At 38.5% G+C, this 18,314-nt stretch overlaps 1 protein-coding gene across 2 annotated transcripts in view; it reads left to right on the forward strand.

Annotated features, from left to right (window-relative positions):
* LOC111024925 (Tetratricopeptide repeat (TPR)-like superfamily protein) overlaps positions 1 to 17,923 on the forward strand; it is a 34,495-nt gene extending 16,572 nt beyond the window's left edge. For both annotated transcript variants that reach the window (XM_088122027.1, XM_022302743.2), the window contains exons 8-13: positions 5,557 to 5,703; positions 5,824 to 5,913; positions 8,389 to 8,513; positions 17,037 to 17,242; positions 17,414 to 17,538; positions 17,632 to 17,923. In XM_088122027.1, the coding sequence (XP_087978153.1) occupies positions 5,557 to 5,703; positions 5,824 to 5,913; positions 8,389 to 8,513; positions 17,037 to 17,242; positions 17,414 to 17,538; positions 17,632 to 17,817 (879 nt within the window). In that variant the 3' untranslated portion in view covers positions 17,818 to 17,923. The remainder of the gene's footprint in view (positions 1 to 5,556; positions 5,704 to 5,823; positions 5,914 to 8,388; positions 8,514 to 17,036; positions 17,243 to 17,413; positions 17,539 to 17,631) is intronic.
* The last annotated feature ends 391 nt before the right edge of the window (positions 17,924 to 18,314 follow it).

An 18,314-nucleotide genomic window follows, 5' to 3' on the forward strand; every position in this document is an offset into this window, starting at 1 on the left:
ACCTTTATTTCCTATTAAACCTAAAATATTTGGTTGCACTTGTTTCGTTCGGGATGTTCGCCTCCAGCTCACCAAATTAGACCCTAAGTCATTGAAATCCATTTTCCTTGGTTACTCTCGTGTTCGAAAAGGGTATCGATGTTATTGTCTTGATCTCAATAGATATCTTGTCTCTCCTGACGTTACGTTCTTTGAAAATACTCCTTTTTCATCGTCCTTGAGTACCAGTCAGGGGGAGCAGTCACAGGAAAATGATACCTTTCTTGTCTATTCTATTGTCTCTACTTCTACTGAAGAACTTCCTAGCAATACATCTCCCTCTGCGCCTGATCCTTCTCTCCCCACTATTACTCAAGTTTATTCTCGTCGGCAACCTCCTACGGATTCATGCCCTGTACCAGCAGCTTCTTTGCCTATGGATCCAGGAACGAGTGATGACCTTCCTATTGCCCTTCGAAAAGGTAAGCGTAAGTGTACTTATCCTGTTTCTTCTTTTGTTTCATATAACCATTTATCATCATCTACTTGTTCGTTTATTGCATCCCTTGAATCTGTATCTATTCCTAAAACTGTTCATGAAGCTTTGTCTCATCCTGGTTGGCGGGCTGCTATGTTGGAGGAGATGACTGCCTTAGATGACAATGATACTTGGGATTTAGTGTCTCTTCCTGCAGGAAAGAAACCTATCTGGTTGTAAATGGGTGTTTGCTGTTAAAGTTCATCCGGATGGATCAATTGCCTGTTTGAAAGCTCGCCTTGTTGCTAAAGGATATGCGCAGACTTACGGAATTGATTATTGTGATACTTTTTCTTCGGTTGCTAAATTGGCTTCTGTCAAGTTATTCATTTCATTGGCATCTATTCACCATTGGCCCTTGCATCAGTTTGATATTAAAAATGCATTCCTCCATGGTGATCTTCAAGAAGTTTATATAGAGCAACCACCAAGTTTTGTTGCTCAGGGGGAGAATGGAAAGGTATGTCGCCTTCGTAAATCCTTATATGGGTTGAAACAAAGTCCGCGAGCATGGTTTGGAAAATTCAGTTAGGTGATTGAGAATTTTGGAATGAAGAAGAGTAAGTCAGATCATTCTATTTTTTTATAAAAAATCTGAGTCTGGTGTTATCTTACTGGTTGTATATGTTGATGATATTGTGATTACTGATAATGATTCATCAGGCATCCTATCACTCAAGTCTTTTCTTCATAGTCAATTTCATACTAAAGATTTGGGGATGTTGAAATATTTCTTAGGAATTGAAGTAACAAGGAGCAAAAAGGGGATCTTTTTGTCACAAAGAAAGTATTTACTTGACTTGTTAACTGAAACAGGAAAGTTAGCTACTAAGCCGCATAGTACCCCAATGATACCTAATTTACAACTTTCAAATGAAGGGGAGTTGTTGAAAGATCCTGAGAAGTATAGGAGATTAGTAGGGAAGCTGAATTATCTTACGGTTACGAGGCCAGACATAGCTTATCGAATCAATATCATGATTCAATTTATGAGTTCTCCTACGACTGACCATTGGATCGCATTGGAACATATTCTATGTTATTTGAAAGGTGCTCCTGGACGTGGTTTGTTATATAAAGATCATGGTCATCTTAATATTGAATGTTTTTCAGATGCTGATTGGGTAGGTTCTAAGGAAGATAGAAGATCAATCTCAGGATATTGTGTATTTGTCGGAGGTAATTTAGTTTCTTGGAAAAGTAAGAAACAAAACGTGGTGTCGCGTTCGAGTGCTGAATCAGAATATAGAGCTATGGCACAGTCGGTGTGTGAATTAGTATGAATACATCAGCTTCTAACTGAATTGGGATTTGACATCACCACTCCAATAAAACTTTGGTGTGATAATCAAGCAACTCTTCATATTGCATCTAATCCAGTATTTCATGAACGAACCAAACACATTGAAGTTGATTGTCATTATGTACGTGAGAAAATACAACAAGGATTGGTGGCCACAGGATATGTGAAGACTGGAGATCAGCTAGGAGATATCTTTACTAATGCATTGAATGGAGCACGAATAGATTATTTGTCTAACAAGTTGGGCATGATTAACATATATGCACCAACTTGAGGGGGAGTGTTAGAGTATATATTAGTATATTTTATATTCTTGTATTAATATTAATTTGTCCTTTACCTTTTCAGTATAGGATTAGGTCAACCTTGTATATTTGTCTATATATATAGACTTTAATAATGAGAATACAGAACATTGGATTCTCTCCAACCTTAGTCTCTACACAAAGATTTGGTAATATTGGATCTAAAGTGATTCGAACAGCTTCCAAGAAAGACATAACCTCTTGGTCTTTAGAACTCAAAGCTTCCTTTTTGCTAATCAAACCGTCTTCTTTGCTGGCCGTTTTCTTTTCGATGTTGCAATCAGAAACCTTTAAAGAGGGAGAAGGGCCTTCCTTGAAGAGAATGAAAATCCTCTGCGAAGGAAAATTCCGAAAAATCCTCCTGAATAGTCCTGAATTTCTGAAAAGGGTGGGGAATCTTGACTACTAATATTGAGATTTAAATCTTCCTCATCATCCGAGATAGTAAAATCTATTAATCTTTTCTTTGCCACATCATTGGTTGAGTTAATACTTCCGAGAATGAGGGGTGGTTGGATTTGAAGAGGCTCATTTGCAGAAATCTAAGATTTACCATTCAAAATAGCTGCAGATTGTGAGATATTATTGCCATTCCGAAGCCTTTCTCTTTCTTCATTAAAGTCAATTTCCAAACTAGATTTAAGGGGTGACTGAATTTGAATGGGCATCTTTGCAGAATTCATTAAATTTCCAGCCGAAGGGGAACGTTTGGCGTTAGACTTTACCTATTATGATGTTTCTCTTTCTTCATTAAAGACTTTTTTCAAATTGATTGCAGATGTGCCAGCTGTTTTTGAAGATTCGAAATTCGTAGGCAATCTCGAGTTATATTTCCTTCTTGAATAATAGAAAGGTAGAGGAGGAATAAAGTTTCTTCGCGGCAACTTGTCAGGATCAAAATTAGGGCTACAATCTTGTTGAGTCTTAGGCCTACAATCCGCCGTTACAATAACTTTAGAAACAGCTGATGAGTCTTCCGAGAACTTTCCCATAAATGCGTCTTTTCACCTGCTCTCTTTTTCAATAAAAAAGACCTCCTTTTCTCACTGACTCTTCATCAGCCAAAACACTTTAGTATCTTTGAATGTCCAAAGGATTTGAAGAGGCTGCAAGCGAGTGTGAACGCAAATCCAAATCGCTTTCTGCACTAATCGAATCAAGCACACGAACTGAAAAGGAACCCAAAGAAGAAGTAATCTCGATCGAGGCAGGTAAAAATCCACAAAAGTAGTCTTCTACTTGAATCCAAGCTTCTGAACAGGGTTTTGGATGCAACACTCTTCAGGCCTCCAAGATGAGTTCCAATAGCCTTGAAACACTACATATTCCATAATTCTAGAGGTAAGTCACGAACTCTCACCCAATCTCCAAACCCTATGATCACCTCCTTCTTGCTATGTTTGCTAAAGCACCCTTTCTCTATTTTCACATGAGAAGATCCCAACTTACGCCATTTCCTGTTGACAAAGTCTTTAGCATTTGACCGTCTTTAAACCTCAGCAAAGCTTCGTCTGCCATAAAAGGGTTGATTTGACAACTTTGTAAAAAGTAAACTTGTAAGTCGGTCATGATTTTCTTCCAATCATCATGAGCACAAAACCTAGTGATAACCATAAGGTTATCCTAGTCCAACTTTAGAAAATTTATCTTCTTTCCTAACCTAAAAAGTCGTTGGAGTTGCCTTGACAACATCCTCTGATTGCCTTAAAGATCTCACCTGCTCAATTGGGGATTAAAGACTTTTGAATCACCTTCTACGAATTCATCAGATAGATGCAATTGTGAGGAAGCCTTAGCAAACAAGTAATCACTTATCATTTCCCAAAAAACCGACCAAGTAAGTTTATTAAAACCAGCAATGTAACAACTTGTATTTTCTAATAACGGTCATTCTGACAAAATATGGAAGCGTAAACAAATAAACACTATATTAACGGAAAAACTTCTTTATTTAATTTGATACTATGACAAAAGATAAGGACAAGTACAACTTTGAAACAAAAACCTATACTATAACAAAGCCAAAGAATAACTAGCCGAACTAATTAAGTTCTCATAAGCTAAAAAAAACAATGGAAAATACTAAAGATTCCAACTCCTCATGCCAGAACGCTATTCCTCAATCACTATCAGAACAGTCACTCGAACCTTCATCTGAAAACATTTAGAAAACAGAAAATTGAGTACAAAAATACTCAATATGCAATTTCCATATGAAACATTAAAATTCATTTTTTCCTTTCAAAATATTTATAACAAAAATACAAACAGATCAAAACTTTTGAAATTTCTTCTAAAACATTTGCTGCAACTTTCAAACTTTCAAATAAACTAAATCATTCAAACATTCAAAACAATCTTACATTCATCCATAGTTTCAAAATCAGAGTGGGAAGTTGCATTATTTGGGTAGCCTACAGAACATATGTGGTTACCTGTCGGTAACACCAGTCAATCGATCAGAAGCTTCTATCAAAGTTGTCGAATTAATATCGACCAGAACAGAGTTGTCGAATTAATATCGACCAGAACAGAGTTGTCGAATTAACATCGACCAGAACAGTCACAATTATTACTTAAGTGTGAGGCCACGTGAGTGAATAACACACCAATGAATCTACATTCCAGAGAATGCCAAACCACCAAAAGTGTCTTCCCACAAATAAGTCCGAACAGAAATCCATCAAGTCCAAATTAGGCTACTACCCCAAATAAGCAAAACTTTCCTCAAAACAAAAATATGGCATATCCGGATAGCGCTATCAAATCAATCAAAATATCTTTCAAATAAAATGCAAAACAAATACTTACTTTCAATATTAAATAATTCAAAACATTTAACTAATTTAACCGACAGCAAGCATTTGGTTGCGGCTCGTGGTGAGAGGACGGTGGCTTGATCCACCTCTTTTCCGGCAAAAGAAGAATCTCCTACAGCATTGGTGGGAGCTTTCTTGTTTGGAATTTTCTTTGAATCTGGAAAAACTTACAAATGAAAGGAGCATCCTCCCTTATTTAGGCGAGGGGTCTAAAACAGGGGCTGGGAATTAATCTTAACAGCCATAACTAAAGGACTAAACAGAAAACTAACTAGCAAAACTAATATAAAACCAAACTCTCTACATCAGTTTCGGACAGATGTTTTTTGGTGCCTTGTTCTTCTTTGACTAATTTGCTTGTATTTCTTTAAGTTTTGTTATTTGTTTGCCTGTTTCGTCTTTTTTTCACTCTCTTTGGGGGTTTGTACCATTGAAATTTTTTCTTCCTTTTCATCTATCAATGAAAAGTTTATTTCTCATTAAAAAAAAAAAATTGGCTTTGAGTGGCATTAACACGTATGACAAAATACATGGGACAAATTTCAAAAGGAGAAAGCCTGCCTCCCTCTCAGTTGTTAGTTGCTATTTAAGTACTTCTACTGTATCATGTAGGCCTTGGTGCAGATGAAGAACTGGTTCCTGCGCTTTCCTACAATTTTACAGGCATGTGAGAGCATGATTGAGATGCTTAGAGGCCAGTATGCTCATTACGTTGGTTGTTATCATGAAGCAACTTTCCATTATATTGAAGCCGCAAAGGTGTTCATGCTTGCAATTTTAGTTTTCATGCTCCTGATACTGCTTGAGGAGTCATGCCGTGCGTTGCCATATTTTTGTTAACTAAATTTAACTAGATAGTCTTTTGCCTGATTAATATAGCTTACAGAGAGCAAATCAATACAAGCAATGTGCCAAGTTTATGCAGCTGTCTCTTATATTTGCATTGGCGATGCTGAATCATCTACACAGGTAATATTTTCTCCTACTTCAGAATTTGTGTGAGAAATGAAATATAATGCGTGCATATTTGTTAATTTTTTTTTTCCAATACTGCTAAAGAGATGAAAGCACAAGAAAGACTACAAGAGTGCCTAATGGGTAACAATAAGACCTAAAGCAAGAAGATGCCGCCAAGCATATGCAAGGTGTCACAATCGCACCTTTTCAAAGCAGCTCGAGCGATTGTGCGGCACTTGCTCTAGCTCAAACGAGCAAGTCAGCCGGGAAAAACTGTAAGTTGCGGACAATCTCGGTCGTGGGTCTAGCCTCCGCTCACATTTTAGGAGAAAATTGGTTTTAGAAAACGTGAGAGAGAAAAACAGTTGAAAACATCTTTAAAACAAGCATTGTAGACATTGGATGCAAGAAAACTTTGATTGCAAGAAAGTATACAACACTTGGTCGGGGGGAGGTTTGATGACTACTTGGTCCCCCCTAAGGTACATTATAAGGCATTTTTGGTGTGGCAGGTGTAGACGTCCTAAGTGGCGAGGAGTCACTCGGTGGCCTACAGGGCCCGTGTGAACTCCGATTGGCTTGAAATTTGGCGTGCTTACATATCTTACTAATACACACCTAGTTCCAAAGCCGCTCGGCCAAATTCCACCTACAACCCCAAAAACCCGATACAAGAAAATTACACTAGAAAGCTTTAAAGACATGAAAGGAAAGCGAGTGGTGAGGATGGTTTGGACATGCGGCCATGGGTAACACACCCTGGACAAGCATGCCCACAACACAAGGCACACTTTATCCCTCCCACCCAACGAGAAAAAGAACATGCATTGGATGTTACAAATAAGAATAGTTTTTTTTTTTTTTTTTTGAACAAAATATGAATTTTTCATTGAATGTATGAAAAGGAACAAAAATTGATCAAAGATACAAACTCCCGAAGGAGTGAGAGAAAAAACAAAAAGAAGGCAAAACTCCCTAAAAAGCTCACTAAAATCAGAATAAGAAACTAAACAGGAGCACTAGGCTTCCTAAGTACAACAAATGATAATAGTTGAATAACTAAATAAAGAATCTGAAAGAGAGCTCCAAAGAGATGCTTTAAACTTGGCTAGACAGAAAACGTTCCTCGGACGACATGCTTTTCCTTCAAAGATTGTCTGGCACAACATACCAAAATGTGTTCTCCACTTCTCCTTAACCATGACAAATTTCACTGGACTCAAAACAAGAACATTGAGTTTTCTGCTCTGCTCCAAACACCAAATTTTCAGAGCCGAACCACTGAGCATAATGAAAAGCACGATTTTGAGTTCTTCCATTCCTCATAGATAACATAAAGCTTCCAATACCGTTTCTTCCTCCAAAGAGTCCAACTGATCCTTCAAAGAATGCAACAATAAAAGGTATCATCCTTTTGAGAACCATCGATTGTAATCCAAAAACTCCCTGCAAACCTTCCTCGCCAAAGTGAGCAAATAATAAACTTTTTCCACCATTTGAGAAAACCTTACTAGTGCAACACCAAATAGCAACCCTTGGATCACTGAAGACCAACTTCGTGAATACTATAACATTGGTTCTGCTGCAAGACCGAGGATTGAGGAAACGACAAAGAAGAGGAAGAGACACAACAACAGGAAGAGCACTTGATTTAAGCGAAGAGAAACTTTAAGCACCTTACAAATCTTTGACTTGGCAACACCTAAGAGCTATCTCTCAAACTAGAAAACATGGATGCCTAGAGAAAAACATGAAACTAAATAGAGCTCAACACCTTCGGGAGTTTGTATTTCCTTTCACTCCTTCGGGAGTTTGTATCCTTAAACAATTTTGTTCCTTTTTCATCTATCAACAAAAAGTTTGTATCTTATTAAAAATAAATAGAGCTCAACACCTCCCACGCAAAATATGTATTCATTCTTAAAGGTTATCCTATTATGTCCAGGCACCTTAAAGGATAGCCAACACCATTGTTTGCCGTAGAACTTTTCCTTCTTGGGAGAGGAAATTAAATTCAACACTACATTAAAAAAAATCCTTATCTTCTATGATTGAGGGCCAAAAGCTTGCCTATTAAGTGGAAAAGTCTACACCAACTAGATGAATCAAGATTCCATTTCTATCCTCCCTCTTCCTAACTCAAACAACGCATTGCACACAATGAAATGAAAGGAGAGCTTAGAAAACTTGTTATTGGACTTCCTTTTAAAATTGAGGCTCGAACCTCAAGAGATGAAGATGGAGACATAAATGTAATAGAGGCAAATTTAGAATGCATGAGATCATTGAGACGAGGTTCCTTGGAGCCAAAGGTGGTATATCTTTCTAAGAGCAAATATGCTTCCTATTGCTCGAAAGAGATGAGCTCAGAACACAAGATGGTCTTAAAATACGACTTCCACAACAGTTATTGTTAATATATTTAAGTTCTCATTTTAAAAAAAAAATCGCTTATTTATCTTTATTGATTGTAACTAAGCATTACAGGCACTTGACTTGATTGGGCCAGTTTACAGAATGATGGATTCTTTTGTTGGAGTTCGAGAGAAAACCAGTGTTCTTTTTGCTTATGGCCTCTTACTGATGAAGCAGCATGATTTACAAGAAGCAAGGTATTTTTTTCAATTAAATAGGCGATTACAGCAGGTATATGAGGTCTTAACCTTCTCCTGCAAGATTTTAAGTGGCTAACTGCCTTATAGTTAGTGATAATCCCTTGCAAAATGATGTCGATTTGCATTTTTTCATGGCCCTTGTTTATAGTTTATTCTTTTACCTTCATACAAATCAATGATCAAATTTTGAATGTTGGTATGATCTTTTATTCTGGTGGAAGACCAACTCTATAGGCAAATTGGGAACGGCCCAATCTTCTTTGAGTGAAGTTTGTTTTATGTGCTGGTAGGTAATCTAGATTTCCTTAAATGTACCTTGATGAGATCCCTAATTCAAAATATTTATACCTCCGATGTTTATCTGTTGTAGCTTTATATTTGCTATTAGACTTTTCAAGGTGTTCTTGGACTTCCTTGTGAAAATCGATAATTCATTCCACCATTTCCTCAGCTTCCTGGTTTAAACCAATGGTGGAAGGTACGTTAGTTAAATTTAGAGTCAATCGAGAAAGTTTAGTATAAACAATCTTAAATGGAGGCTTCCTGTTGAATGATTCCTTATATGGTTGTAAGCAAATTTTGCTTGCGCCAAGGATAAATCCCATTGTTTTGGTTTATCTCATGCGAACATCTCGAACAATTCGATTGGTCACCTTTGTTTGACCATCTGTTTGTGGGTGGCTTATTGTGCTTAACTTTAAACTTGTATTAAATTTCTTCCACAAAGTTCCCCAAAAATAGCTCAAGAGTTTTACACCATGATAAAGAAAACAATTCTTTTTGGAATTCCATGAAGACGTACTATTTCTTTACAAAAATAAGTTCACCACATAAACAACATCCGAAGTCCTTTTACAAGCTAAAAAGTGAGGCATCTTACTAAATCTATGCATAATGACTAAAATTGAGTTACCACATCTGCAATTGTAATTATGTTTATTGCAATACAAGGGAGAGTATGAATGAAACAAATGAGAGGAACTTGTCATATGATCAGAAGTTTCAAAATCTATAATCCACAGAGACAAGTTACTGCAAGGAAAGTCTTAGGATAAATACTTGTTTTTTTTATAAGAAACACTTTCATCGATCAAAAGAAGCAAATAAAACAGCCTAAGAGACAGGGGACGAGAAGGCGCCCTCCAAAAAAAAAAACCACCTAGAAGAGGATAGCTCTCCAATCTTGCATAATCGAAGAGAGACTGTAATTACAAAAGAATTTCTCGTTTCTATAGCACCACCAAGAGGCCGAGATATGTGCACTATTACAAAAAGAATCAAAAGACTTAACTTTATCCTCGAAAGACCGTGTGTTCCTTTCCAACCATAAATTCCAAAGAAGAGCTCTGGATAGCACAAGACCAAAGAGCTTTAGCCTTGCCTTCAAAATTACATCCTTGAAGACACTCTGCCATCACTCCTCGATATGTCTAGGTAGACAGCCATAAAGACCGAACAACTCAAACAGAAAGTGCCAACCCTTCATAGTGAAGGAACAGTGAATAAACAAATGATCCAACGATTCGGCATTTCCCAAGCATAGACAGCAAACGAAGGGTGAGATCATCCATTTAGGGCATCTTTTTTGCAGCCTATCATGGGAGTTCAAAGATCTGTGAGTAAGGGACCACAAAAACACCTTGACTTTCTTAGGGATGTCCTCCTTCCAAATGCTTTTTATCATACTTGGCTGCAGTTTAGGGGTTCTCCATAAGTTGTAAAAGCGTGGACTTTGTAGAAAATCTACCATCACCCTCCAAAGACCAGAAAGCTTCATCTTTTCCCTCTCCTAAGATAACCGGATCCAAAATATGAGCCATATTCATCCAGCTGTTGAATTCCCTGTCGAAAAGGCCTCTACGAAAGCCTAAATCCCAAGTTTTCTGTTCAAAATTCTAGCAATCCTCTATTGTGGCATTCTGTTTGTGAGAAATCATGAAGAAGTCAGGAAAAGCCTGTGCAAGGGTAGTCTCATTAATCCATATGTCAAGCCAAAAAGGGATGTTACCCCATTCTTAACTTTGAATCTCAAGAATCTTTGGAAGAAAGCACTGTTTTTTGGCAATGTGGAACCACGGTCTTCCCCTTGCTTTTCCTCTCGGGTCTTTTGGAAGCCATCCATGTGGGTCCACCCTGTAAATGTTGGCTATAACTCTTCTCCAAAGAGCCTTATCTTCTTAAGCAAATCTACAAAACTACTTAACCAGAAGAGCATTGTTCCTCTGACGAAAAGCTCCTATGTTAAGGCCTTCCAAACTCACTGGGGGACGTAGGAGTCCAATTGACTAAGTTTCTGCATGGGTGAGAAGAATCTCCATCCCAAAAAAAATTCCCTAACCACCTTATCCATCTTTTTAGTAATACTCACTGGCGCCTTTAATAGCCTTTAATAGAGAGAAATAAAAAATGGGAAGACTATTTAGTACCAATTGAGCCAAAGTGAGTCTCCCCCCTTTTGATAAAAGAAGCTTCTTCCACTTTTCGAGCTTGAGACTGAACTTCTCCACCAAGGGCCTCCAGAAAGCAATCCCTCGATGATCTCCTCTGAGGGTAAGCCTAAGTATCTGAAAGGAAGACTCTCAACCCTGCACCCTAGAACAACAACCTTATTAGCCACTCTGTCCTTTGTCAAGTTCAGCCCAATGAGAGAAGTCTTTGCCAAATTTATACGAAGTCCAGAACCCTCAACAAAACAAGAAATAAGAGCCCACCATCTCTCGAGATTTCCTTTATACCCCAGGCAGAAGACTATGGTGTCGTCTGCATACTGTTGATGCGAGATCAAGACCTTATTTCTGCCAATTTCAAAGCCCCTTATCATTCTTTTATCACAACAGAAATTCACAAGCCGGCTAAAGGAATCTCCAACTAACGTAAACAGAAAAAGAGATAGAGGGTCTCCTTGTCTCAACCCTCCCATAGCATGAATTTTACCTCTAGGTCTTCCGTTAATAAAAATGGAGAAATTAACTGTCGAGAGGCAACCCCTTATCCACGATCACCATTTGCTACCGAAGCCTTTTAGGGAAAGAAACTCATCTAAATAATCCCAATTAACCATGTCATAAGCTTTTTCGTACTCGAGCTTTAATAAGTAACCGGTCTTCTTAAAAGCATTCCACTCTCCCACTGTTTCCGTAACCACTATCATATCATCCAGAATCTGTCTGCCTTCAACAAAAGCTGACTGAGCGTCATCAATGATAAGATGAAGAATTTTCTTCAACCTTTCAGCCAAGACCTTAGCTATAATTTTGTATGATGACGTGACCAAACTAATGTGTCTAAACTCATTTCTCTATTTGGTTGGACTTTTTTGGAATCAGACAAACATAAGTCTCGTTTGTACGGAGATTGATAATCCCATTCTGAAAAAACTCTTGGAACAATCCCATTCTGAAAAAACTCTTGGAACACTCTAACTAAATCTGACTTTAGGATGTTCCAAGCTTTTTTATAAAACTTTCTTCAACCTTTCAGCCAAGACCTTAGCTATAATTTTGTACAACGACGTGACTATGGCCCTATTTTCCAGCAATGACCTATTGCTAATGGGGAGAGATCTTTCACTAGGGCTCCAGCTTAGGAGCAGGGGCTTTAAAGCCTTTTTCTGACCGAAGGCTACTATGCTAGTTGTAGCGTGGGAGCTTGACTAATAGTTTCGAAAGTCAAGGGGATTTTATCATGATCTTACGAATCTACAACTCTGTAAATGATCGATAGAAAAAACCATGAACAAGGCGCGAAGGATGTAGACTCAGCCGACCAGCCTACTATGTGAATGAATACCAGGGAATGAAGAGGTGTGAACGGCAAAGAGTGCCAACCCAACCAAAGACATGATGATGAGTGGCGACAACAATGAGTGTTGACTCAATCAAGGACTCAACGATGAGAAGTGAACAAACTTGAAGAGCGATGTAATGATGCACGTGAAAGTACCTTCAGAGAGTATAGTATGTCATTCAAGAATGGTAGCTAGGGGCTCGTTTCGTTCTTGATTGTTGTTTATGTTTCTTCATTTTTAATAAAGAAAAATGAATTGCATGGTCCCAACATCCATGAATTTAAGTTTGACAAAATAATCTTTTTATTGTTTTGGAACAAATTGGAAATGGGAACAAGAAAGAAGAAACTTGGTTTGATTGTTTCCAAAATTTCTATATAATTTTGAGAATTTTCCCAAAAAAAGGAGAAACAAGAAATGTAGTTAGTTGTAAAATGCTTAGATTTCTTAAGAAAATTGGAAACAAGAAACAAGAAACAAGAAACGGAAACGTTACCAAACGGACCCTAGGGTTCTGACTATGGAGGCAGCAATGGCGGCTGAGTTTGTGGCAACAAGGGTTTTTAGTAGGAGCTATAATTTTCTAGCTCTGATACCATTTTAATTTTCAGAATAATAATATTATGATATATATATATATATATTTTTTTTTTTAAACAAGAAACGAACTTTTCATTGATAGATGAAAAGGAACATAAAATGTTCAAAGATACAAACTCCCAGAGAGTGAAAAAACATAAAATAAAAAGATACAATCTAGAATAGCAAAAATAAAAAGACAAAGGATCATCCTGTGTATGTCTAACTAGGGAAAATGAAAGCCCACAATTAACATATATCATGTTTGGAGAATAATTAGCAAAAAGATTGGATATAGCACACCATTGAGACGCTTTAAACTTAGCCAAGCTGAAGCACTCCACCGAAGGTCTTCTTTTTTCCTAAAAAATCCTTTGGTTTCTCTCAAACCAAATCTCCGAGATGATAGCTTTGACACCATTTACCCAAAGAAGGCTCGCTCTAGGAGGTAAAAAATGACCGAACATCAGCTGGGTAACAATCTTTGAAACATCTGCATCCATTACCCAAGAGATATTTTTTTTAAACAAGAAACGAACTTTTTATTGATAAATGAAAAGACTTTCCATTACCCAAGAGACATTGAACATACGGAGCAAGGAGAGCTAACAATCTGCTGCATATGGGCAAGAAAAGGTGTGCACCTGAAACTCATAATCTGCCATGCACAGTGTCACAACCATACTAGTAGAGAGTAGGTTGTGACGCCCACTTAGTGGACAAGTGGTGGCGACATACATATGTCGCCCGTCGGGCCATGTTGAAGGCCGAGAGAGAAGTGTCGTGATGCGACCAAGGAGGATGGTGCATCACCTATCACACCCCATGGATGTGCTCAAGGCGAAGGCGATGTCAGTGGTGTCGGTGACAAGTTCAACGGGGGCCAGTTGGGGCCCCGGGCCACGACCCTAGAAGTCGGGGTTCCGCCGAGAGTTTGGACGAGCGGCTTTAGAGTTAGATGCATATTAGTGAGATATGTAAGCACGCCAAGTTTCGTGTCAATCGGAGTTCAGACGTGCGCTCTACGTTGGCGAGTGACTCCTCGTCACTTTGCACGTACACGCCTGCCAGACCAAGAATGCCTTATAATGTACCTTAGGGGGAGGCATGGTGTCAGCTCTCCACCACCCCTGGGCCCTGTGGCCTAAGTGAGCTACCCCATGGCACATGCGTGTGTCGTGGCGTGGGCGAACGTTGCAAGACCAAGGTCTTGGGCGTCTTCCTTCGAGAATGGGAATCTCAAGGACAGTGTCGGACGGCACGGGTGTGCCGGCATTGCGCCTCGCCCCATGGGCTGGAGGTTGCACATAGGGGCTGTTATGCAGTACGGTATGCTCGAACGACAAGGCACGGTCGCGGGAGTCGACGTGCCACGGTTATGTCCGGATGGATGGATGTCCGAAAGGTCCTGATCATATATACAAGTCCATGGGTCGGTTCTCGGTAGGCGTGCCCAAGAGTTCAGCGAAGCCCAATGACATCCCGATGCTCGGGGTGGCATCCCACAGTACCGGTGGGCACCCGGTAAGTGAGAAAAGGCTAGTCTTGGCCCGGTAAGCGGCAAGACTCATCCCAGTTGCCAAGTTTAGTCATTCCTTGTCCGGATCTCGGTAGGAATCATCCCGGCAGTACCCGGTAAGGCCGTTTAGTCCGTTATTGACTAGTTTCTCAGCAGGAATGGTCCTAGAGGCGTCTGATGGGTCTGATAAGCTAGTTTTGACATAGTTAAGCGGCAGGAATCTCCCGGTTGTACCCGGTTGGCTTTTTAAGCTCGTTCTGACCCCGTTATAGGTCAGAACTCATCCCGATAAGGTCCTGGCTCATAGTAGGAGCGGGACGGTCGAGTGGTCGAGAGCCAAGATGGTTGGAAAAGCAAAATGAAGCTGAGTCGAGGAAGAAAGAACCTCGTCTAAGGTCCGACGAAGCCACAAAGGGCGCGAAAAGTAGATTGGGGCTAGAGTTCCTCGTAAGGCTGGCCATGGTCGAGCTTAGATCATGGTGCCGCGTGGTTGAAAAATGTACGACCGTGACACACAGCACACAAATGGATGGTTGCAAATGCATATGTGGTGACTTTTTTTTGAAGAACTTCTGCTGTGTTGACTTCTCCATTAATAAGAATCCAAGAAAGGATATTAACCCTTTTTGGGCAACCCGTCCGCCATAGCCTATAGCATTGATCATTGGTCATCAAGAAAGAATATTTAAATATTATGATATATTCAAATATGCATAATGAGTACTTTATATAGACTATCGATTTCTAATTCTTACTAAAAGAAAAAAAAAACAAATAATGAGGGTAAGTATGCTTTCTCCTCTCTCCTCTCACTTCCCCCTCTCCTACGACAGATGAAGCAAGCTTGTTGGGTCGTTTCAGTCTAGACGTTTTCTTCATTGGTTTGCTTTCGCGGTGAAATCTTTGAGTTTTAGTTTGCAGTAAGTTCTTCTTCACCATGGATTCAAGGAGTTGTCAAGTTGCAAACAAGTCTTTCTTCATCCATTCTTTGTCGAACGATTTTTTCAAGTTGGAAGAGTTTTTTGATAATCGACAGTTTTATATTTCATTCCACTAGAAGCAGCTTATTTGGCTTGAAGAGGCTATTGTGGATTTGATGCAATGTCCGGTGAGAGCTAATTTTTTTAGACAAGTCAAAGGAGAGTTCGGAATTTGCAACTTGTGAAGAGTTTTAACAAGCAAGGTTGTAGCTTTGATGGCATTTTGATCCGTAAATCAGGCAGGAGAGGAAGAATAGTGGTCCCTGTTGGACAAAAGAAAAGTGGGTGGCTAGTCTTCTGGGAAATGATTAAGGATTCTATCTCTCTTTCACTAAATAAGGCTGATTTTTCTATAGCCTTGGAGAGTTCTCAAAAGTCGCCTGAATTGGTAGGTGTTTTTGCTCCCTCAATCCAAAAAGATGATGATAAGAGCTTTCGGGTTAAAAAAGAAAGGGATGTGGTCGCTCATGATAATTGGAAGGAGATAGCTACTGCTTTGAAAAACCACTTTGAAGTTGATTGTTTTGTTGATCCTTTTATGGCAGATAAGGCCCTATTAAAAATGGAGGATGGGAGGGTCCTAAAAAATCTGGGAGTTAAAAGGAAAATGGAAAAATTGGTATCTTTCATGTGAAAGCTGAGTTTGTGATGGGCTATGGTGGTTGGATTGATATTTTGAACTTACCTTTAAGTTACTGGAATCGTAGTTGCTTAGAAGCTCTTGGAAGTCATTTTGGTGGCTTGGTTAGTTGTTCCTCTCAGACTTTGAATATGCTGAATTGTGAATCGATCCGTATAGAGGTGAAGAAGAATTTATTTGGTTTTCTCCCTGCTAAAATTGAAATAAAAGACCCTCGTTTGGGAAGTGTTTTTGTAAGAGTAAAAGATTGTTGCAATTTGGAAACTCCCAAGGAAGAAAACACCATTCTCAATCTTAGGAATTTTTCCAATACCTTGGATGTCAATCGCATCAAAATGGTGATTGAAGATGAAGAGTCAAGCTTTGAAGTTGAAAAGTCTCAAACTACACTTTTATACAATTCTTTTGAAGAGGAAGTTTCCCAAGATTCGCATACTTCAATTGAGGTTGGAGAAGTAGGAATTAATGAGGGGTTTAATGAGTTTAGGTTGGATGTTGCAAATGCTCCGAAGGACGGTCAACTAATTCCAGAAAGGGAGATCATGCAGATACCTTGCAATAAAGAAAATTCTTTTGGAATTCCAAATATCATTATTGACCCCAATGACTTTCAAAGTAGTAATCTCAAGTCAAAAGTAATGAGGAAGGCTTTTTCAGTCATGAAGGAGGCCAAAATATTGTAAATTCCAACCATTTAGAATATCTCTAATCCATTTAAACCATAAGAGCTTAGTTTCTATCGACAATGGCTATGGCACCAGATCAAAAGAAGTCATAATATTTTTCTATGGCTCATAATAGGCCAACTATAACTATCCGTCACTATCTTAAAAATTTAAACCAGCCTCACGTCCAGTATTTCCACAATTGATAATTTTCACTGGATTCACAGGAATCAATCCATTGGTATTGATTGAGACCTCATATTTACCTATTTGTTATGTCATTGATGTTGGGAGAGAAGCATGTTCTCAGTCAGCCAACGGTGTTTTTTTTTTCCGCTCCTGTTCCACAGAAATCGATTGGCGAAAGGATTGCAATTGACCCATAATCATTTGGGGAATCTTCAACTTGTTGCACAATATTTGACAATCCTTGGGAGTTTGGCACTTGCTCTACATGACACTGTGCAGGCCAGAGAGATATTGAGATCATCTTTAACATTGGCAAAGAAACTCTATGACATCCCTACTCAGATATGGGTACTTTCAGTTTTAACAAGTATGTATATGATATACATCCTTCCTAATTACTATAACATCATAGTGCAATAATATTTTGATAGCGAGAATGAATAACACATGCTGGTAGCAACTGTTTCATAACCTCCTTTTTACCTCCATATTGAAATAAAGTGATTTATTATATATGTATCATATGTATTATGTATAGCTTTATACCAAGAATTGGGTGAAAAAGGAAATGAGATGGAGAATGCGGAATATCAAAGTAAAAAGGCAGATGATCTGCAAAAGAGACTGGCCGATGCGCATTCATCCATTCATCACATCGAATTAGTAAGACATTCATGTTGCTCTGTTGTTTTGATGATTGGCTACAGATATTTCTTCCTATTTATTGTGTTTCCCCTATCGTTGTGGTGTATTTAGATTGACAAAGTACGGCTTGAAATTCAGCAACTCAAGGAGGTTGACATCAAGCGTGCAATAGGTGGCCCCTCCCTGGGAGTTAATCTTGATATACCAGAATCCGTTGGTGTGTCTGTTTCATTGCCGACTTCATCACTGAAGCTTGTGGATGTGGATACAGGAAGACGTGGAAAGAGGAAACTTTAGGGCTTTTTTTTTTCTTTAACTGATTCGCTTGTGAATATTAAATTTAATGTTTTCTTTAAATTATCATTTACAAATATTTGATCTTTTAGTAGAAACGTTCAATGCACGTTGTACTTTTTTACTTTTTTTATATTATTTATAATACATTTTCATTTGTTAAAAAAAGTAATTTATCTAATTAAAATCATTTAATATGGACTTTGAATTTTAAGGTTAAAATATTCTTTTTGTCTATGTACTTTCGTCTTTATTTATTTTAGACCAAATACTTTTAAAATGTTATTTTTTATCTGCAATTTTGGTTCCTTAAAATCTTCTTAATTATTGTCTTATTTATTGACAACACCTTGGTCGTGTAGCTCATCAACGCCTTTACGCCTGCAGATCGACTCACCTACAATACTTGGTGCTAATATATAGTGCCACAATGCTTTGCCAGATTATCACATAGCCAAAGACTTGATGCTTCTTAATAAACGCCAAGCCATTAATGCATA

The sequence above is a fragment of the Momordica charantia genome (genome assembly GCF_013281855.1).
Source record: "Momordica charantia cultivar OHB3-1 chromosome 3 unlocalized genomic scaffold, Mcharantia_2.0 BLBB01000003.1, whole genome shotgun sequence".
In the NCBI taxonomy this organism is placed as follows: Eukaryota; Viridiplantae; Streptophyta; class Magnoliopsida; order Cucurbitales; family Cucurbitaceae; genus Momordica; species Momordica charantia.